Source organism: Haemaphysalis longicornis, unplaced genomic scaffold, assembly GCF_048455015.1.
Source record: "Haemaphysalis longicornis isolate Haplotype H1 unplaced genomic scaffold, Haemaphysalis longicornis Haplotype H1 scaffold_3, whole genome shotgun sequence".
Taxonomy (NCBI): Eukaryota; Metazoa; Arthropoda; class Arachnida; order Ixodida; family Ixodidae; genus Haemaphysalis; species Haemaphysalis longicornis.
Window position 1 is genome coordinate 48,387,269 of NW_027526335.1, and position 23,478 is coordinate 48,410,746.

Sequence of the window (23,478 nt, forward strand, 5' to 3'; positions counted from 1 at the left end):
AAAACAAGTATGCCGGCCTGCAACATAAGCTGCGCCTCGGCGCAGAGATATAGAACGGGGCATCAAATGCTCCAGTTTTTTTAATGTGTTTACACGGAAAACAACAAAAAAGAAAAGGCTAATCACGTTCTTTTAAAATATTACGCAGCCAGTAAAATAACCCAATAAGTAAAAAAAAAAACGCACCAAATTGTGGATATTGCTCTATACATCTCTTTGCCCTGCCTTTCACAACCAAACGTGTCATCAATGCGACGTAAGTAAGTTCCGTGGTCAGTTTTTGAGGACAGTACAGCGGACAAGTCCGATGTTTTACAGATACAAATAACAACAGATATGTCAGGGAAAACTGTTAAGGTGTGCACTTAACCCCCTGGCAAGAAACTGCAGCCCTCGACCTTGTCTTGGAAGCAGAAACAGTAATAAAGAAGATGACACGTGCCGAAAGGCAGGCTGGTACCTCACACTGTCCCATTCGCCCAGCGATCATCTTTTCTACTTGTTCTGCACTTTTGTCGCTTTCAGATCTGTTTTTTTTTCGAAGGTACACTTGTACTGACTGCCCAACTCGCTACATTACTTCTACTGCTACTCGTTCCGGAGGGGAGTACTGGTGTGGACGAATTAAAGAGCGTCTACCCAAAACAGTTCCATCTCATGCTCCGCGCGTCTAATTACCCTTTTGTTTTGTAACAGGATAATCTGTTATAAGATTCCGCAATGTAGCGCAAGGAACGATGGCCGGAGGTCAGGGGGTACGATGACATACTGATTGTAATGCACAGAGAGAGAGAATCAACTTTATTGAGCTAGAAAATTTGATGGTGCGCGCAGGCACCAGACGGGGTGGTTCCCTATTCACGGGACCCATATGTCTCGAGCAACTCCTGGCCCCTGTCCGTCAGGAGTTGCACACATGCGGTATAGCTATCACAAAAGAAATTGCAGTGGTCAGAGCAATAACGCAGTGACTGAGCGTTAAATACAGCTTACTTTTAACAAAAGTGTGGCTAACAGATTCGATAAAGTGACAGCTAACAAATTATTCAGGATGACCAAATATTCTAATTCATTGGTAGTATTTATGTGCCTGTTGTAGAATTTTTCTGTTTTGTGACAAATATAAAAAATGTGCGTCATTGGTATTAAGCGCTGGTATTTGAACGCGCCACAACGCAGGCCTAAATTTAAGGCTTCAAGGTTAGCGTGATTGGCGATTGTATAGTGACGATTGCGATTTCAACAAAAAAGGAAAGGGCAGAAAATATATCCAACCGTCATATCTCTTGGCGGCGGCTTTATGCATTGTCGCTACGACAACAAAAAGTCTGGGCGAGAAAGTAGGTAATAAATCGTCACCACTTCATCTGTTTTTCTAATATCTCGTAATTGTTTAAAGTTTGCTTAGCAATTGCGCCACTTCCCTTGGGGAAGAGCAGCATTTTGAATTTTTGTTTCTATTTTGATTTGACTGTCGTTCTAAACTACCAAATGTTTTTTTTTCTAATTTCAGTGATAATTCAACTCATCGAACCGGTTCGCGAACCAGTTCGGTACGTGATTTTGTTGAACCGGAACTGAACCGGGACGAAATGATTTCGCCTGAACCGGAACCGGAACCGAACCGGTATTTTTTTCGGTTCAACACACTGATATATATTAAAAAAACGTGGACCAACGGTATGAGCAAGACGTCTAACTGTGGCAGCCAATTTTCGTGTTTCACAGAACAGTCTTGATTTTGAATCAGCTAACGGGAATGCTGACACAAAAACAAAACACACTGTCAGTCTGGAGTTCCTGGCCGCCACACTTATTTATAACCAGGCGGTTCACATAGCTTGACAGGCAGCTGCGAAGAGCCTCGCTCATCGGGCAGAGCTGCGCCGTTCGCGTCGAAGCAAGGATGTCGGCAACTGCGGTGCTGCTGCTTCTTATCGCCGTCCTGGCGGCAGTTTTACTGATGTAAGTTCAGGCTTGACCTTACAAAAGCACAGCCAGGGGGGAAATGTGTGTCCTGTGCTTGCTGCTTTGTGAAAAAAAAAAGCTAGGTGTTGCACTGACTACTTGTAAGTAGGTTGTAATTGAGGTAACTTAAATTTATTCAGCAGTTGGAAGCTACCGAAGGAAGGGGTTGTACGAATAAGGTTAATTCCAGTTCGCACGTGCAGCTTTCCCGCTCATGGCAGTGCTTTCAACAGCGATTACTATGTAGTTATTTACCGAAATGTAAATTATTTTCGCGCCGCTAATATTGGGGGTGAAACCTTTCTTTGTGCGCAGTTTCAAGTCTAGGTAGTTGCAGAACTAAGCGCTGGAGCCATGGAAAGTATCCCATACAAATGCATCAAAAATACGATTTGACAGCGAATTACACCAACAATGTTTAGAATTCTGGAAAATTCCTGCAGAGTTTTTATCTCCACGTTGACTTCTTGCTTTATGCCAAATATCACTTTCCTGATGTGGTTTTTATATGTTCCCGAGAGGTCGGAATGTTGAGCGAGAAAGCTGGGTATGAGCCTATAAAAGTCGGATCACGTCTCCTTTTTGTACATTGCTTTTTGTAGATATAGAGAATTAAGAACTCATTGCGCAGCATAGGAGTAGGTCGAGCGCGTTGCGTAATTGCGCGGCATCATGGTGTCAAAAAACAAACTGTAATTCCAAATAGCCAAGCAAAACATCATTTCATACATGGTGCACACCTTGCGGATACATTCTGCTGTTTATGATAAAATGGTCAGCAAAAGCTGGTAAATTCTTGGCTCAGTTCTTGATGGCGTCAATGGGGCGCCGATCACATGCAACATTTTCAGACACCCGCCGCGGTGGCTCAGTGGCTAAGGCGTTGCGCTGCTGAGCACGAGGTCACCGGTTCGATTCCCGGCCGCGGCGGCCGCTTTTCTGATGGAGGCGAAAAGCAAAAACGCCCGTGTGCACGAGATTTCGGCGCACGTTAAAGATCCCCAGGTGGTCAAAATTAATCCGGAGCCCTCCACTACGGCGCGCCTCATCGCCTGCGTTGCGTCGGCGCGTTAAACCCTACAATCAATCGATCAACATTTTCAGACGTTCGTATATATATAATTAACAGATGATTGTTATAAACACCATTTAGAACTGGCTCATTGCCCTTCTAATGCATACAATATTTGGTGTCCCAAATCATCTAAAAAATACGATCGTAATAGACATGCCGTAATGCCGGTAGCCCGAAGGAAAAAAAAATGTTTGTTGCCCTTTCCGTAGAGCCCGGATTACCGGCTTGTCTATCGCTCTTATAAACTTGATTTTCCAACATCATAATCACTTCAGCTGGAAAGAATGAATTCTAATTAAGTAGGATGGGAGCCGTTAAAATTCCGTGGGCGGGGGGGGGGGGGGGGGGGCATTAGGTATGGCAGGAGACCTAAAAAGAATTATGATGATGGCGGTGGGGAGAATTAATAATATAGTGACGATGATGACAATTGTATACAATATCTTTGGATGTAAGAATGGTTTGATATCTTTAAACAGGTCTCAGGCATGCCATACGCAGTGGTTGCGATTATTGGTGGTGAACACTACCCGCACGCTGCGTGCCACCATGCGAAAGGGAATTCACACTTATTGCGCAACCACTAGTTGCCACCTGCCTCCTCAGCACACAGAATGGCCGAATGCTCAAGCATAAAAAGCAGTTATGAATGCATGCTTGGAACGACGACCCATTTCTCTGAGAAGCTCCGGTAAACATATTAATTGGTTGAGTTGAACAGAAAATTGGGTAAATTTCTCTACATTTCCACATGTCGTCAGCGCAGCCACTATATTTCGCCGACCATAATCCATCTGAATCTCTTTTAATCTCTCTTATTACATGAGAATGCACTTGAATCCCCCCTGATTCAGGTTAAGCTACGTTATATCATCTTAACCCGTCTCATTCTGCCATAGTCCACCTAAATTAACCCTAGTCCCTCAGTAATTCAACTGAAATCAATCGTTATCTATCTTATTCTTCTTAATTTATCTTAATTCATTGCGATCCACCGTAAGTGCTACTACTCATTCAATTGTTCTAGTCACGCAACTTCTGCGTCCCCCTACGGGATAGCTTGATATGCAGCCAAGGACGGCAGCTACGCGCAGCAAGCTGTCGTACGCTGTCCATTTCAAATTCTGAGCCCGAGTGAGTTTTAGACCACTTGAGTTCGGAGTTCATTCTGAGGCTTGAGTCCATTTTGAGTTTTGTGCCCATTTTCAGTTCTAAGCCAGAGGGAGTTCTCAGTTTTGCGCTCGCTGTGAGTTTAGTGTAAGTGAATGCAGATGTGTTGCTCCGCAATGAGTCTGAGTTTGAGTGAGTGGGGATTCAAAAATAAATTTGTGAGAGAGTTTGAGTGAGTCGGGCCAAACTTTGCCGAGGTATGATCGTAAGGGGGCTGCGGGCCCGCCGCAGCCGCCGTGGCCGCGGCGGAAGCCCGAAGGCACTGGGTGCTGCGCGTGACATTCCCCGCAACAGAGGTTTTACCGCCAGTGCCTCGCGAACTGATCTGTTAGTGCACCGTGCACAAGGTCGACAACGTGCAACTTCCGATCAACAGTGCCTAAGACGTGCTTTGGGACGGGCTGCTGATTCGAAAACAGAAGCACAAAGGAAAAGGGGTCACTCATTTGCTTTTCCACTACGGCCGAACTTCCGAGTGAATGAAAAACTGCTTTACCGCAGTTTAGCTTTAATTACCGCAGTTTTACCGCAGTTTTAGCGTTAATTTAAGAATGTGCGTGTTTCATAAAAGCATTCCGATGCTACAGACATCACCAGAACTGCTGAGCACGTCGTGAGCGGGGGCGTCTTGTTGCTGCAGCGAGACAAAGCGAGGCTCAAGTCCGGCGCCGCTTTGCGGGTCTTCGAAGGCGTCCCGGCATATCTGACAAACCCAAACTTTGTTATTAGGCAGTTTTAGTTTCGCGTAGGTAGAAGCTCCACGTACGTAAAGCTTTCACGGGTGACCAGTGCGCATGCTCAGAACGCAAAGGGCCTACGTGAGTCTCACGCACGTACGTGAGGTTCAAATTTTTACGTTGCGGCGTTCACGTCCCTTCCGTACGTAGTGTTGTCCAACAAAGCGGCGCACTGCCCTCGCGCTTCTCAGCGAAAACCGCTTCGTCGCTAATACCTCGGTGCGATAGCGTGTTCTAAGCTGTTGATTGCGCCTTAAATTCGCCCATTCTTACCCTGACCTAAAGTTTAAATCCAGAAACGGCTTGTGTTTCTCAGATAGAAGAGCGACTTTTTAGCTGCTAGGTCTAACGAAGTAGCGTCGTCGTCATCATAGCAACGGGCTCGCGAAATCACGAGTGGCTACAGCAGTGTCCGTGTCTGTTAGTAGATGGCGGTAGCAGTAACGCGCGGCTTTGGGCAGAGAGCACGTGCATCCAAAACCCTACGCGCGGTGTACGTCGTGTACGTGTTACTAAAAGGGTTTCAAATTACATGTGCGTGTCCTACGTGTGCTTATCACTTTTCTGTACGTGAACTTTGTACGCACGTGAAACTAAAACTGTCTAATACCGAAACGTGCGGTCGCGAGAGCGCTCGGCTGCGTACCCGAACCAATTGTGCGTCAGAACAATTTGAATACTTCGATTGCAGGGCGGGATAGACGAGCCTAATAGAAACCGATACGACCGCCCTTTTTCTGTCTGCTCGTGCCTTAACCCGTTTCGCGCCGCTACTTTTCACTCTAAAAGAATAGAAAGCTGACCTATCACCGGAGTCACTTAGTGCTTAAATAACATAAGCATAGTCGTTGTTTGGCCCGGCGCAAATATGAACACGTTCTCGATGCGGTCTGCCTGTAGCTGCTCGCATTAGTGAGTCAGGAAGCATGAGGCTGGATGCGCATCCACTTCCAACACGTGCGAGCTAACACATCGAGGTCTCGTAACAATGCATGTGACTCGGCCGTGAGGTATTTAATAACACGATGCGTTATCACAAGGTGTGAGACCGTTTTAAACGCGCTTCCGTGTATAAGGTATGCCCGCACTTATAAGTAAAAAGTTTGCTTGCGCTGCTAAGTAAACAGCTCTCAGGCTCATTCGTCGTCGACGCTGGATCCCGTTCCGATTAACTTTATACTTTGTGGTATTAATGCGTTCAACGACGCTACAGAAAAACTATGAGGAAGAGCAGCGCGCACATAATTGCAACCGAACTCTAGTAGTTGTGGGCACATTAATCCCAGCAGTGGCGGTGGCTTTTGGCCCGCTTATAAATGGTGGCGGATTTTCGTGACCAGAAGAGCATTAAAGGACTCTGCTTTCTACTTTGCGACTCTTTAGTCCGTACGTTAATCCTTAATATTCCACCTTAATCTGTACGACATATGAATTCTGCTCAATCTGACTTTACCCTGCTTACTTCATCGTAATATTCCTCACTCCAACCTTACTACTGATTAGTATTAATCTCTAATGAAACATAACTATATTTGGTAATCATCAATTGTGTATTATACGGGGCTGACATTACTGTGTTCACTTCCAGCCTTGCTTCACCTGGGTTTTTGTATCATTAATGTCCACGCCGGGGTCATTCAAAGTAAACACTCTAATGAAACATATAAGGCTTTCAGCTTAGTAAATTTTATTGCCTCCGAAAGAACATAAACACATTAGAAGATCATTACCTGATCCCTGAAGTTTACGACCTTCTGCGGTGGCTATGTGGCTAAGCCGTTGCACTGCTCAACCCAAGGACGCGGATTCAATCTCGGCCGTGGTGGCTGCTGCTACATTCGGAAGCCGTCCCAAAACCGGACTCCGTCACCTCCGTCTTGTGATGTCGCGTGGTGGTCGAGTGGCCAGAAACAAGAAGCTGAAGGCAAACTTAACTGGTTTCCTGAATGACGAGAGATGAGCCGAAGCAATACAGGAACAATACCCTTTAGGGCGAGCCTAAAGCAATGCTCGAACACAATGACGGCGTGCAATCGCTGCTGCAAAACTAACGGAACTATCAACCGAGAGGGGGGGGTTTAAACGCAGAAGCCGTAACGGCTCCTGGGCTTTCCCAATTCGTCTGTGCATACGGCCTAAAACTAATACAGACTCATACAACGCTATTTCTCGAGTTCGTGAGAGTCGGCAGTAGCGGCGCTTGTCGAGTCTGAGAAAAGGGGGAAAGCAGATCTCGGCTGCGGCGTGCGCTTCACCGGGGTAATATTCTCAACACGAAGAATCGTTTGTTTCGTGCTTTGCAGCCGCCGACGTTGAGTAACTGACAGCGAGGCGCCCACGCGACGGCCATTCCCCTGAAAGTTGTAACCGTACGAGGCAGCTTTCTTACACCGCACCGGAGCACTCCGCAAAACTTGCAGCACACGCGACCATGGTAGCGGCGCACTGAATCGTAACACTGCTTTTCTAATGAAGGCTAATAGCGAAAACGCCCGTGTGTCGAGATCTCAGCGCACGTTAAAGATCCCCAGGCTGTAAACGTTAACTCGTAGCCCTCCACTACGGCGCGCCTCATAGCCAGGTTTAGCTTCGGCCAACCACCTAAGTTTACGAAACGTGGCTGTCAGTGTTCCAGGTTATGCCTTTTTCGTGGCTGTTACGGTTTCGTATGACTCACAATGTATTTTAGCGAAACGAATGCATTCTTAAATAATCCAGTTTTGGGATATTATTTTCATCGGATCCACTTGTACGTAGTTGTAGGCACGAGTAATGTGATACTTCAATCAAATTCTGTCTTTTGGGGAAAGCTGAGAAACATAGCGCGCGGTTGCCCCTGTTTTCTGTTTCTTGCTTTCCCGCTTTTTTTGCGTGTTTTGCTGTCACCGAAGAAAGCACTTAGCTGCTGCAGTTCCCAACCATGCTCCTATCTTGGGACCTCCTGTTGTACACGAACGCTGTATAACCCATTATTGTACTTTCCGAAATATACTTCGAAACTTTGAAACTTCTAGAGCATGCACAGCTCGTTCTCTTTTTTGCAGGGCGCCATGTTGCCAGAAGGCATCAAAAGCATGGGAAACCCTTATACTGATCAGCTAAAGTAAATGTAAAAGAAACATAAAAGAAAAAGGAAACAGACGGGCTGCTCGACTGTGTCTTCTCTGTTTCAGATGCCGGTGGAGGCACTTTTCGTATTTCAAAAGACTTGGAATTCCCGGGCCAAAACCCAACCTTCTGTGGGGAAACTTGATGGAATACCACTCAACTGTGAGGATTTTGCACAAACTTCCGACGCGTTCTTGTTGTTCTTTCATATATGTATAGCACACGTACGGTTCTGTGAATAATCACAGCCACAAGAAGCTGACCGGGCCAATCTGCCTGCAGCATATATCTATATGCTGTATATATTTATATGATTTATGGCGCCATCACCCGAGCCGTATTTCTTTTTTCGAAGGACCTGTACTTGGCCGTGGGCAAATGGATTGATAAATACGGTGATATGTTTGGGTAAGCCGGTTTTAACCGCCTCTGTAAACGTTTCGTAGTTTTTGTACGGAGAAAAATTCGGCCGCCAAGACCTGATAAGAACTTAGTCTAAGTAATAAGGATTAGAGATATTTTAACGAAGGAATCTCACAGAATTTATTTTTTCCCACAGCTTCTACAATGGAGATGTCCCTTTTGTGGTGACTCAAGACCTAGATCTGATAGAGCAGGTCTACGTGCGGAATTTCCAGAATTTCATGAACCGAGGCGTGAGTACCGCAGCTGCTGTCAAACTTCCCAATGTTGAAATTTGGTGCTCTTTTTAGCGTGCTTTGGTTTCTATGCTTTCCGGTTAGGGTTTTTTATTCTTTATCTAGTGCCGTTTCCACCTACTCGGCATTCATTCTCAGAAACGGTGTAATATTTTTAGTGTGAATTCTATAAATGAAAAGGGCGGTGACTAGTAGACTCATGGCTGAGTACAGCAGTGCAAGGAAGCTAAAAAAGCGCTTCCATGCGTAGGTTTTACGAAATGTTCTGAAACACTAGAAAAGATAGTGAGTTAAAAAAGGGAGCGCTAAACTTAGCTGACCGTATAAGCATGAAGTGAAACAAGTAAAATTAGTGCGGATTACACGACACACCAGGTCAAAAGCGAATGACATGTCAAACCCATTTATAAATGTCAAAAGGGGAGCCGTTGCCTCGAGCATCACAAAACGGACAACTCACAGGTCAGCCACGTGTGGTCAACAGCAGACCGGCTAAAAACCTTCGTTACACGGCAAAACGAGGGTGACATCCGCGCGCTCTCGTTTTGGCATGTATACGTTGATGCGTCTGTTTATTTGAAGGTCCGGCTGGTTTCCTCTTTTGTGCGGTGTCTGTAGGTGACGTCACCGAAAATGGATAGTTAAGGGACGGAGCATTTTTTGCGGTTGTTACGGCTGCGAATATATAATCTCCGGTATAGCTCCAGGAAACGTTTTAACGTCACGTTTGCCGTTAAGCGTCATTTTATTCGCTCATAGCAAGCCCATTAGGAGCCTCTGGTTCTGGCATTACTTTTAAAAGTATTCGATGTTCCCTCCAGAACAGGCCTCCTGAAGGCACTTGAACAAGCGTTGTAACTGCTTTATTACATGTGGCTCTCAAAAAGCTGAAATGGACAAAAACGGGGAAAACGGAAAATTAACATCGACGTCTGCTCATGCGATTACGAAGCTTCTCGTTGTTAAGTTTAACTTCAGCCTCAGTTTTTTTTAACATAATGCTTTGTAATAAACGTGCTATCTCCGCCTGCGGTCGGCACAAACCGACCCATCCAGCTAGCATTAATTATCAATAACTGACTTTGCGCTTGCAAGCTCAACGTCGGGGTAATAAGAGTGTCCTCAAATGCATTTTCGTTGGCGGAAACAATTCTTGGTCAGATGATAACGATATTTTTTTGTCTTCATCTTTTAGTTGACGATGACGTCCGACCAAATGCATCCTTTCCTCGGAAAGTCGATTATTCATGTTAATGCTCCTCAGTGGAAGAGCGTTCGGAGTTCTGTGGCTTACGGCTTCAGTGCCGCAAAATTGAAGCTGGTGAGTAAAAATTTGCATTTAGTCTTTGTTGGCAGTGCCGAAAATATTGCATTTGACGTATTAGATTTGTCAGTTATAAGGCTGCGATAAAATATTCGCTCAGTCAAGATTATTATACAGTTAATTAGGCAGCGCAAAATTTCCCACGTTTAGACAAAAACAACGAGCTAGGTGTAGATTATCATGGGGCGGTTACAGAATACGCGGAACTGAAGGAATTTAGTTTCACCGTGATAAATCTACTAACTGTAAAAGCCACCATTGAGACTTATGACCGCTGGAAATCCTCGGCGTGCATAAGAAGGGGTATGTTAACCCTAGAGGAAGAGAAACGTCGGGCAATAGAGCGTTTGTGTATTGGTTCAGCATGGCGCATAGGAGATGCGGAACAAAAATAGTTTTTTGCTATTCCTACGTTTCCCATTAGAAGAAACCATAAAAAAATCCCGGTCCATCCCCACTAACGCGAAACCTGAGGAAGAGCGAAGCATGCAGTGAATAAGTGTATTTTTGGAGCCTTGGTGTTTTTGCCAACAGAGATGAAGCCATTGGGGGAGGGGGGATGGTACAGGCATACAGCTTTACTGTCAAAATCTCGTGTCTTTGAAGCGCGAAGCGTTGTAGCGAGGGGCGTTGGAAAAAGAGTGTCCCGGAGTGTTCTTTTAGTACGCGTCGCGTTCTAGCGCGAGGCGTAAACGATTGTCCCGGTGATTTAGTGCCCCCACTACATCGACGATAACATGAGACGACGGCGACGTTCTAGCGCGAGGAGTAAACGATTGTCCTGGGGTTTCAGTACAGTGACTTCATCGGCGGTGACATGAGACGACGACATGAGACGCCGACAGCCCCTGCCCCTAAGGGGGCTTCGCCCCTAAAATTGCCGTAACAAGACAAGCGTGTAGCGCTTACTGCGTAGAGCACATAAACTTCTGTCGTCTTCGGGTGCCCCGCGGCAGAGTGCTTGGAAATGAGGTAGCGCTCGAGAGCGTCTGCGTAAAATGATGAGACCATCGCGGCGGACACAAGGTGCATCTTTTTGCATACACACTTTCCTCGTACAATGCGCAACACGTGCCTATACACGCACCGCGAGAGTGCGGGAGATTCCAGTGGCTCAATTCTCGAAAGCGATGGGCGCCGTTTCAAAGCGACGTGGTGTTGCCATCTATTCTTGGAATTGGGCGTCGCTGGGAGGTGCTGCAAAGGGGGAGAATCGCACGGGGCATGCTGTGCAGAAGGACCTGCAGCCTGCCCCGTGCGATTTTCTCCCTTTGCTATGCCTCCGAGTGACACCCGTTCGTAAAATATAGGTATTTGCGTGCCAACACCAGGTCGCTTCAAAACGACGCCCATCGCTTTCGAGAATGGAGCCCCTGGTGATGATGATCGTAGCCCTGCTCTCGTCTGGAAAAACGGGATCCAAAATGGCCGCTCAAAGACAGGGAAGGGTGTCAACATGACGCCCAGTGCGAACAGGAACGGGGGCATGGAATGAGTTTAATAAGGGTAGCGTCCTGGGCACGTTGGTACTCCATTGCTAACTAAATTAATTGCGCTAAAAATGGGGACACGGACGAAGTGAGGACAGACACACACGTGAGGACGTTTAATCACTCTTTATGCTTAGCATGCGCGGTCGTCCTTTGTAAAGTATGTAAAGTTGAGGCAATGGCAATAAAATGTAGTTGGAAGTTTGTGCCGTGTGTGTCTGTCCTCACTTCGTCCGCGTCCCCCTTTTTAGCGCAATTAATTTATTTAGGAATTGAATGAGTGCTTCGATAGTGCATATCTGTTCCCCTTACTCACTACTCCATCGCCAATCTCCTTTTACTTTCCTACGTTCCCCCTGCTATTTTTGCACACACCCCCTTTGTTCCTTCAGGTGCTCAAATATAACAAGCGTGATACACATGCGTAAAATTTCGTTTAACTTAGACTCCTAAACATTGCCGTTGACACGCAATTATACACGTGCGTACAGACTGGGTGTTTCCTTCCGAAGTTTCTCAAGAACAGCTGTTGATTGAAAAAAGTGACCTGTATGTTAAATGCACATTTTTTAATTCCCATCTGCCCTGAACCCCAGATGATGCCATACCTGGAGCAGGACGTAAACATTCTCGTCAAGTTGCTTGAGAAGCACGCAGACACAGGGGAAGAAGTCAACATGTTGCCGAAGTACGAACAGCTTGCCATGGATTACATTGCCCGGGGCTCATTCGGGATCGACGAAAGATTCCAAGGAAACCCAGAGCACCCGATGATCGCCCTAGCAAAGCTCGCCTGCTGCCAACTGATGACCGGCCCTCTTCATATGATTGCGCGTATGTACTCGTGGCCTCCTTTTCTCCTCTCTGTATGAGGTAATAAACGTCGAAATTAAAGAGCACTACTAACATGCCCCAAATATTGTCCCACTCTCTCATCATTACAAGAATTACGTACTTTTAAAGCCCATTGGCGATGGACGTTACAATTTCATGCAAGAGTGATTAACGAATCTATACCGTGTAGAGTGCCCTAGAAAATATAATAGTCTGCTGAATGCCGTAATACTTGCTCAACAGTAACATATATGAGCCGTCAGTACTAGCTGGAATGTCATGATTTCCTTTATTTGGGTTATGGATGTATGCGGCAGGGACTCCGTCAGCTAAGTCCTTAAAATTTCAGCCTGTGGAGCCGAGTAGAAAGCTTGCCTCACCAAACGGTGAGGGGAAGGATGCGGGGGAGGGGCGAGGCGCTAAAAAACTCAACTTGAATAGGCACATTTCTCGCTGAAAATACATTTAGGTTTATTGACAAAAAACTTTGGTGCTTTAACTAGATTAAAAATTTGAGCTTGCTTGTTCGCCTACTTTATATCTGTCAACTCCTTAAGTAAAGTTCTGCAGTCGTTTTTAATAGTTCGGAGCCCTGACGAGGCATTCTGAAGCTTCAACCAAATGATTTGATCAGTCAATGTTGTTGCCTCTATGTTGTGTTAGAGAGCGGAGAAATTAAAATTTCAATAGAATGCAGTGTCGCATTTCTTCGTGCTGAATTTCTAAAGAAATGTACACATCGATAAGGTTCTGCATTTTTTCTGTCCCCTTAGAGAGCACGACTACCTTGGCGCCTCTTAAGAAGCCAATGTGCTGGCTCTCGCTCGCCATTGGTGACTTCATTTTTGACACAGTTACAGCACAAACTACGAAGATAATCGAAAAAAGGAAAAAAGACCCTTCGGTAAGCAATGAGTTTTCCAGTTTGGGTTTCAAACTTTATATGGCCTGCTGCTTCCTGTATTGCCAAATTACGTCTGCAGGCCCACTCAGACAAAACATACAGGCAAACGATATTTCTGTGGTTTTGTTTCCGCCTACCACTGCGCCGCACGAAACTGACGTCGTAGTTATGTTCAAACTGAAAGAATCAAAGAAAATCGCGCGAAGCAAGACCCATTCGCTGGTGATAAATACTAACGCTAAGTGGTACGCACAACAAAAGAACTTGGAAGGGCTGCCAGTGTTTCTTGGGGATTTTAACGAGAAGCTCGGAACTCCTGATATAGATACAGTAACAGCTCTTCCACTTCGGCGCACAGATAGCAGCAGGAAAAGGTAATCTGTGGTGAGCAGACAAACACCCATGACCCAAGCCTGTTTCTAGTAAAATACTCACGGAAAAACAACTTAGCGGCTCTATATTTCCGAATGGGGCTTCCCAAAATTGAAGAACGATTGCAACTGGCATGAATTGAGAAGGATGCTGTTTCGGTGTGAGCCTAGGAGCAGTCGGTGTGATTAGTGCAGCCTTGTTCTATAAGTTGGTTCCAGTTGACCGTGTGACAAGCTCTACCGGTTAACCCAGGAAAAAAAGAAACGAGAAAAATTGCGGTTCAGCCTATTTTAGTGGCAAACAATTTAACTTGTAGTCCTAAAAGATTTAGCATACCTAAAGATACCAACCTTCTTTATTAATTCAAAAACCTTATAATTCTCCCGTTGCCTATAAGACAGGGCCCACTCGATTTGTAGATTTAGATAAACTGCGATAGTCATAAGTGGTCTTGTGTCTTTATACAACATGAAAGCAGCATAACTTTACAACAATGATTGCTAACCCAACGTGATTAGCATAAACACACTTTACTTGCACTCCTTGGTACTATACCACTTCGGGTTACTGTTTTCGTTCCTATAATACACCGCGCTATTGCACCTTTGCATTTATAACATCCAGCCACTACACGGTGAAATAATTTTAGTGGTATTTCTCGTCCTTGGTTAATGTAATCAGCGACACACATGACTAAACAAGTTTCTGAGAGGGAACACGCCGAACTCTTTATCAGTGTAAAGTCATAAGAAATTACGCGGGAAAACGCTCCAGAGTGCGGGCACAGGAAACTTATTTGCACGAACTTAAGGGAGCTTGGTAGTAATCAGGCATGGTGTATACAAGAAGTTTTAGCCTTTAGTTACGAAGGACAAAAACATCTAAACCGGGAATAGGAATAGAAGTATTCTCAGTAAAAGAAAATACAGGCCTTGATGATTCTCTTCCTTAAAGAGCCACCATCGAACAAGAAAAACAATTTGAGATATTCAGACGTTCATATGTTTAGAGAAATGGGGTGGAAGGCAAACAAATTAAACCCGTTCCACTCAATGTGAAAGCTGTCGGAAGTGCAGAGCAGTGGTTCGCCATAATGGGCTGTAGCGCCGTTATCTGCTCACTGCTACCGCCGTATCCATTTCAAAGTTCCCGCCAAGCAGTGTTTGCGCGCCCCTGCCTGAAACTGCGCCAGCAGGAGCTCTGTTCTTTTTATGCTTGCTTTAATTTCGTATGCTGGAGCTGTTACGCGTCATTTCTAAGGCGTGATTTTTTTCTTGCGGGGCCGGAGCCTTTCTGCGTCATTTCGAACGCACCATTTTTTTCTTCTGCGGTTGGAGCCTTTCTGCGGCATTTCGAACGCGCCATTGTGTTCTTGCGCTGCTGCTTTTCTGGCTTACTATCGTAAAAACCAACCCAACGAGCGTTCCCAACTAAATGAACGCGGGAACTGCAGGTTAATCAAGTGTATTTTGCCTCAAATGTACCTATAGTCTTCTTTGCGCTAAACAAGATGTAGGACAAGCGCCAAGGGTTCACGAGTTTCTAACGCTTATGACTATATAAACCACTTGGCTTTCGAAGCCTCTGCGGTACACCGTGAACGACAGCGTCACCCCAGGACACCCTGTTGCTCTACTTGGGTCCAGCGAGCGAGTTACGACGACAAGGCGAGCGCCTATGGTGCTCTGCAATTAAAACCGATTAGGTGTTGATAAAAAGTTAAACTCCATATCCGAGGGCTCCAGTTTCTACATTCACACGAAAACGACCGTATACATCTGAGCTAATTTATAAAGCTAGAAATATCAAACTGATAATCCTTAAATAGTGGAAGGGCGTTAGCAAACGAGAGCACACCACAAAATACATACAAACCAGTAGACTTACAATGTCATAATGCAAGTTTTGGGACTATGCGAAATTCGTTGGCCACCAAATTTGTTTCTTTAAATATTTGCTTTTTATGTAGAGATTAAACAACATGAATTAAAAGGGATTAAATGGGGGGGGGGTGGAGGGAAGGGTTGACGTTATAATTCCTGGTGCGGGAATCGTCCGTCGTTCAGTTTCGGCTTCCTAATTTATGTAAAGTGTGGTGCGTGAAACTGGCCTTACGATTTAAGCATACCTTACGATTTAAGCATAGAGCACTGCACTTCCTGTACCTCGTTCTTTAGACTACACAACTAAATTCCCAGGCTGATGTACGCATACAAGTTTTTGCTGTAGCAGCTCGTCATTGTTACATTATAAAAAGGTATAAGTTTAAAATTAGGTTGATCATTGCAATGTGAGGAACTGAATTCTGTATAAAACCCTCGACAATGTATCAAAGAGGAGGGTGCCTCAATAGCTACACTCTTTGTCTCGATACTTAGCAGTACTGTGACCGTAAGGGACAGTTCCAGAGATATATTTTAGGAATGGTCGGTAGTTTGACACTCCCCTAGTTATTTCTGAATAATCTTCAGGTTTACTTTTTTTCCCCGTGCTTTGTCATAGCTGCGCAAGCCTGATATACTACAAAACTTGCTTGATGCTGAATACGTTGAGAGTGATGCTGGAACAGGCACAGCAGACGGAGGAAAAGGTGAGCATCATCATCACCAACAACAGCAAAGATATCATCATCATCTGCTTGGGTCTCGTGGCTACTGCTCAGTTCATCGAAGGGCACCCCCGTGTCCATCCAACTATCCCGGGAATGTGATACCCTAGTCCATTCTTTGCCTTTGAATTTTCCCGAATTCTTCCCTACGTCCAAGTAATCATCTTAATTTTCTTCTGGTCCGACCTCAGCTTAAAGTGTATACTTTAATACTAAATGTGCAGGGATTCTTAAGTCTACTTTCGTGTTTTGAAGGCAAATCCCTGGCAACCCTCATCCACAATTTTCTTAGTGCTGCATCGTATTTTGGGTCTCCTGCTTCGCTTTCCCTCCTCCATCTATTGGCGCGCATTACTTCGGGGGTTTTATTTACTGCTACATCCTGTTTGCGCCGCTGTCTTCGCTAATTTGGCGGGAAATACCTCAACAGTAACTCTGGTGACACAGGCCATAGCTTTTCTAGATTCAGAGTTCCGGTGGCTGGAGTTCACTTGCGTTGCTCACTTGCCGTCACGTTCACCTGCCACACTGCACGCAGTCGATGAACATTTCTTCCCCAGATGGCATTATTCGAGCACAGCCCATTGATACGCACTGGACACGTACTGTGGAGACCCGGGTTCAAGCCTGTGACAAATCAAATGTGTATTTAAATAATGCTTTAGAGAGGCCCCTATTTTGTTTACAGGATAACCACAGCAACAACGACGTTTTTATGCGAAATGGGGCAGTTGAGGCTTTCTCCTTAAAAAATGTTTGCAATCAAAATCTATCAATGCCACGTTCTAATTATTTATTGCGGAGGATTATTTGAGCACCACCTATGGCACCAATGCAAATTGTTGTGGGGCATCCTTTCCTAAGCAAGTCCATTTTTGTGAGTGCTGTGCAGCTAAAGAGTTGTGCATGTTAAGACGACTACTCCGATAAACAAATAATGCAGAAAATAATGTAGAATGGTGTATCTTTTAATATTATGCTCTTCGACATCAGCCGCCGTAAGGAGTTCGTTGAGGTTAAGAATTGTATTATGATAAGAATGAGGCTATACACCTTGGGACTACGAAATATCTAACATAATAGGCTGTAAACGCTACTACATAACACGAAGAAAGATATCCATTACCATTTTGAGCATGACTAATTGGGGCGGCGCTGTTTCTATTCACATGGGCTCATATGTTTTACTCTGTTTCCTGATTCCAGCAGGCGTGGTAAAATCCAGAGCCTTAACTACAGAAGAAGTGGCAACCAGTGCTGCTACCCTATTTATTGCTGGGTAAGGCAATAGGTGGATACAATGTCGTCCAGTATGTCAGATTTCTATTGTGCTTTTGTTTTAACGCAAGCTTCAAAGTGAAATACTAAGAACTGCAGCATATTTCAAATTGGATATAATAGTCATATCATCAATACTTCAAGCAAGCGCAGCGGTCTTTATGGCTTCTCTATCCTGTACTGCGAAAAACAACTGAAAGTGCTATTTTCATAATTTTGTTTTTCACTTCTATAAAGTACTCCATAATGTAAGGAGGTGCTTTTTCTCGGTATGTGCTCCAGGAGGGCGTGCCTGTCGCTTTTTAAAATCACATGTGATGTGCGATGCCAGCACCCACTCCTGTAAACTTCTACTGATGATATTCCCCAGCAATCTCGTAGTGGTGAAGTACCTTAGCGCGCAGTTTTTAGCCAAGGTGTGGCAATGCTATCTTCCCTCATGGGGGCAGGTTCAGTGCGTGGGTGCACGACCCACTTACCTATTTGTAAGCATGTACGTCCAAATTACGTGCGTACGTATTTACGTAAAAAAAAATTACACACGTAAGAACGTAAGTACTTTAAGGCTGTCCAGGGTGCTACTGGCCAGACTCAGAGTAAGATGTAAACCTCATGGCACACGGCTTAGCATGACAGAGACGGCAATTGACAAAGAAGTGCGGCAGGGGCTTATCTGCATATCCGAACAGACAATGGAGAGGAAAGGGGGACGGGTAGAGATTCTTCATACGGGCAGCGAATCTGAGCCAGTTGTAAATTGAAGTGTGGGTACACCTACGCATGAACGTGGTGATAATGAGCAAAGAAAAATACATAAAAGAGCGAGATGCACTTGTCGAGCCCACTCACTCTGGAAGGTTGCCTGATATCAGTAGTTTTGAGTGGATGGACGCAGACAAAAACGAAAACGAATGTTCTCACATATCTGGCTGTTCCGCGGGACGGTGCACGTTCGTAAAGGCGGTTAGCAGGAAATTGTATTTAAAACGCGCGTGTAGGCCACCACCTACACGGAAATAATGCCCCTTTAATATTTATTTTTCGTTTTCACCCCGCTAATGAACAGACGTATACAAAAGGCCGTCGATATAACGAAGTGAAAGGAGTAATGTGATATACGTGACCGCTTCACAAAACTAAGTAAGTACAGCCGAATTAGTCACGACAACACAAGTGCGAAAAAGTGATAAAAGACTTCCTGGAGGTACAAAACTGCAGTAATCTGAGTCTGTCGGATGTTTCTGCCCGGCGCGAAGCGTGCCTGCTCCATCGGCTACCCGCTACACAGCAGTTAAGGCAAATCCTTTCTACCCAACTTCCTTCGGCCTTTATTTCTTGGCCGTCATCGATGTCATCCATTTTTATCGCAATATCACTCTGATGAAGGTTACGTCCCTGGCCGGTTCGTAAGGACACCACGTTGCTGTGTTTTCAACGTGTGTGCGATTTTCCAGAACGACAAAAAATGTTGACATGTAATCTCTACACAAATGAGTTTTAGGCAAATACTTTTTTGTTTGCACTCTTAGCACCCTCCTTTGATATATGAGCATGAATTGGAGGTTAAGAAGGGCCTTTATGGTGTTTTTATAATGCCCGTAAACGCCTATTTTGTCGTTTGTGCCTAAATGACTATAAGTGCCTATAAATGTCTGTTTTCAAGATCGGTGCCTATTTGGACAGTATTTCGACCCACCTTTCGCTTCGAGTGCACTATGATCAGCATTAATGTTACCGTGCAGCTAGAATTGACTGTTCAGAACTCTGCGGGGTACAAACTGGTCCTCTAGCACAACCAACAACCGGAAAACAATCTCTAGCACCAGTGGAATGGTACGCTCAGTCTCAGTGGGAAGAGCCACAATTCCGAATCCACAAATGTAGAGGTGGTGGTAATGTGCTATTGTTTCTACAATTTTCACAATGATTATTAGGCTGCGTTCCGCATGCTCTTCAAACATGCGCGGTGGCATCCTCGTTTCTAGAAGCATGTGCTCAAATCCAACTCTATTTTCATAGCAATGGTTGACATCCTACACGCGATTGCTCGAACATCATTCCTGCATTGAAAAGCAAACGGCGAAACATAACTGCGCAGCTGCATTTTCTTACGCCTTCAAGGGACCCTGCAGTACTTTTTTTACCTTTTTTTGAAATCTTAAATGCTTGCGGAACGTAGTCACCCAACACACCCAGTACTTAGATTAGATGGTCGCATAGTACCTCAGCCAAAAACTACTGCTCTTTGCTCATCACACAACTCCGCAACTGGTTCAAAAGATTTTTTTGATAATGATTGATTGTAGGGTTTAACGCGCCGACGCAACGCAGGCGATGAGGCGCGTCGTAGTGGAGGGCTCCGGATTCATTTAGACCACCTAGGGATCTTTAACGTGCGCCAAAATCTCGTACAGATGGGCGTTTTCGCTTTTCGCCTGAAAAGATTTTTCTCTTTCCCGGTCTTGCCGTTCTTCGACGGCTCGAACTACGTCACTAAGGCCATGTAGCGGCTGTTGGCCGGTTTTCCTTCAGTTGCAGCAATGAACGCTTTTCGATAGCAACGTTAAAAATAAAGCCACAAAAGCAAAGCAGAAACGGAAGGTGTTGGTGCGATGAGAAAACCACACAGTGCCGCTCAGTGCTGGCGATAACTACAGCTTTCTCAGTGCTTCCAGACGTGAAGGAAACAGTGAAAGTGTTTATCGAAAGTGTTGCAGGGTCCCTTTAAAATTCACACTGCTCATGGGCTCTAAAACACGGTTTTCCTTCAAAAATCAGTTCGGCTACTAAACACCATTAAAAATGCTCTTCAAACATGTCGAAGAGTATTTGGAAGTTTTGGGATGTCTTGATTGATGAACTCAAACAATGGCATTGCATATTCAAAAATCGCTAAAATGTACGTAACCGTCTTTAAGTAGGACCATGTAATTTCTTGATATATCGCCATTTCTTTTGCGTTTGTTATTTGTGTCGGTTTTCGTTGCGTCGTAATTAGGTTGCGTCAGGGAAACATCAAGTAGCGATTTTTTTAATCAGTATTACTAGCTTTCAAGTAATCTTTTTCACGCCTGTTTTCCTATGTGTGATGCTTGAGCAAGCGACACTAGCCACTGAACCGGAATGTGAGCTCTGCGCATGTTGAATTGAGCCAATAAATCACCATTACTTCATGAGTTTATGGGACAATTGAACGGCTATTTTGAGCTGTTGGCGCTTTTGCGCCGTTTTAGAGACTAACAGTTTTGGTTTTCCTGGCATAGTTACAGGTCGCGCAGGTGTCCATTTGAAACCATTTGCATTTGCGTAAAAATGTATGGCGCCTAAAACGTTGTTTCGGCCTAAAAGGTTGTTCTTTTTGCCTATTTTTTTGGCACCTAAAACGCTCTTTTTTAGTGCCTAAAAATCTAGTCGCTAGTAATCACCGTTTCCCCAACATTTTGGAAAGAAGTTTGTCTATATGTATCTGGTTGTTGTACAAGCTATTGTGGTAAAAGTAATTTGCCACCTCCTGGCTGTTACACAGACTGTCGTGACACAAGTGGTTCTTGCACTGTACCGCTGAATGAAAATAAAATTAGCGTTTGCAGTGTACATGAAAGAATTTGAAAGAAAGGTGCGCCGAAAATGGGCACCAGAACCCAGCCGGGGTACAGCAAGTGGATTTCGCACAAGCATTTTTTGGAAGTTTGTGAAGAACCTTTACGTGATGATCATTCCGAGCAATTACGCCGCGGCAATTCATTTGTTAAGAGGTTGTTTCGGTGGTTGGGCAGTTTCGCTCCTGAGTGCGAGGACATGGGTTAAATTTTAACGGCTTTTTTATAAGGACGGTAAAAAAGGATAACGCCCGTATGTCGATTTTTGGGGGAATACTAGAGATCCCGCATAGTGCATGTGTTGCACCAGCCCGAAAACATGGGTTTCCTGCGACAGGAGTTTCTTCAGGATATTCTGAACAGCGAGTGGTGCAGGAAGTAAAATGAACATTGTGTGGCTGTGCTTACGCAGGTATGAGACAATAGTGACATCTATCAGCTACCTGACCTTCACCATCGCGAAGTACCCGGATATTCAGGAAAAGGTGCGCCAGGAAATCAAGGATGCTGTCGGTGAAAAAGTAAGCAAACAGGCCACGTGCATCGATGCGGGCCCTTCAGCATTGTGTATCAGTTCCGCATTGCGATTCCACACCTTTGGGGCACCAGAAACAATAGAAGCGGGGGCAGAAAAGGCACAAACAAGAAGGTGGTTATTATGCCATTTGAAGGAGCTGTTTCACACATGCAGAGAATAACCTTGAAACAGAAAGTTCCTCTATTTCGGGGAGTGCTAAGCCTTGCACCAATGATGTATGTAGATGGGGGACTCAGTAAATGAAAGCACTAAATGAATAACTAGCAGAACTACGAGTAGTAAAGTGCCTTTTCTGGGGGGAATGTATTAGCGCCGCTGGCATTTTCACGCTGTACCTAATGTTACCGGGTGACTTTGGGACGGCAAATAAAAACAAATGACTAGAAAAATGTCCTGTGTTGAAAATACATTTCTTTAGCTCCTGGGTTTAGCTCCTGGGTTGCCTCAAACGTGATGATGTTGGTTACATTGTTATCTCTGCCTTTACCACAACCCAAAAAGGAAAACAAGCATGAATAAAAAAAACTACAGTGCCTGTTCATGGTCTTTCCTATTCGTTTTTTTAACTACAGTGTCTATTCACGGTGTTTTCTATTCGTTCTTTTTTTTTTCTTTTCGTCTGCGCTGAAGGTGGCTTGCGCTCCTTTTTAAAGGGACACTGACGCGATTTGTAAACATTGCGGGATTACTAGCGAAATTGTAGTCCGGAGTTCATAGGCCATGCTTAAACCACTCTGAGTGCGTTTACGCGAATTTATTAGTAGAAAAATCAATTCAAAAATGCTGTCCTCCTCTCTGCATCCTCGCCCATTTTCTGTGGCGTTTTCGTGTGACGTCAGGAGGAAACGACCTGGCTTAACTGCGCTACTGCATGGCTCGCCGACCTTCCGACAGAGTCAGTCCGCCCAGCATTTAGTCCGCCGGCCGCCGACGGATCGTCGCAATTCATTCGCTAAGTTGAAACTAAGCCATGACACGTTTGTGAATGAAAGAACGTGCCTTTCTTTAGTGTGTAAGTTTGTACACTGTATGAAGGTCCAGGTCCAGGTCGCTCCACACAAGCGCTGCACAAGCGCACATGCAACGCTTCGCTGGCTGGTACCCTAGTAGAAAAATATAAGGCCACTTGAAGGCGGGAGAAGAGTCAGCGAAGTCGATATAGGTACTAAGGAAAAAAATATCAACTGAAACTTTAACCGTACAGCGTAAAACTACGGAGCAGGAAGCACTTTTTTGCGTTGCGTGAACAAGCACAGCGATCAGCAGCACGACTGCACATCTGCGAATGCTTTTCCGTCTAAGAAATGCAATTGTTAGACGTGGGATATTGTGCAAATTTGGGGGCCGCTTACTGCGCGAACGCTATAGAACAGATAGTCACCAAAGCTGCTTGAAATGCTAACACTATATAAAAGTGTCAACTAATTATATATACCTCATATTTTCCAAAGGGGCCAGCGCTGGCGCGTGACCGAGTGGTCTGGAGCGCTAGGTATGTTATTTTTCACGTCGGAAGTTCGAATCCCCAAGGGGTACACTCTGGTTTTTTTTTTTTTTTGTAAGCGATTTTTTTTCCTTTTCAGCCGATGTTTTCTACACTGAGTTCTCCATTTTTGGGCCGTAACGTTCACTGCTCCACGAACGAGTTCGCTTCAGAACACGCGCAGATTGACACTGACCCGCAGCGAATTCTCATTGGCGTGCTGTTGCCACAAGCACCGAGTGCTTGCGGGCAGTGGGCACAGGTCAAAATTAGCAGACCCTTGGCCTGGTGCGAACACGCTTTTTATGATGCAAGCATGAGTAAGGCAAGC

At 45.0% G+C, this 23,478-nt stretch overlaps 1 protein-coding gene across 2 annotated transcripts in view; it reads left to right on the top strand.

Moving 5' to 3' along the window:
* Positions 1 to 1,851: 1,851 nt before the first annotated feature.
* Positions 1,852 to 23,478, top strand: part of LOC144173242 (cytochrome P450 3A14-like) — a 28,808-nt gene continuing 7,181 nt past the window's right edge. The window contains exons 1-10 of one of the 2 annotated variants that reach the window (XM_077701738.1): positions 1,852 to 1,965; positions 8,124 to 8,220; positions 8,414 to 8,466; positions 8,618 to 8,714; positions 9,913 to 10,038; positions 12,128 to 12,365; positions 13,139 to 13,269; positions 16,144 to 16,231; positions 17,456 to 17,528; positions 21,539 to 21,647. In XM_077701738.1, the coding sequence (XP_077557864.1) occupies positions 1,907 to 1,965; positions 8,124 to 8,220; positions 8,414 to 8,466; positions 8,618 to 8,714; positions 9,913 to 10,038; positions 12,128 to 12,365; positions 13,139 to 13,269; positions 16,144 to 16,231; positions 17,456 to 17,528; positions 21,539 to 21,647 (1,071 nt within the window). In that variant the 5' untranslated portion in view covers positions 1,852 to 1,906. The remainder of the gene's footprint in view (positions 1,966 to 8,123; positions 8,221 to 8,413; positions 8,467 to 8,617; positions 8,715 to 9,912; positions 10,039 to 12,127; positions 12,366 to 13,138; positions 13,270 to 16,143; positions 16,232 to 17,455; positions 17,529 to 21,538; positions 21,648 to 23,478) is intronic. The other variant, XM_077701739.1, reaches the window with a different exon arrangement.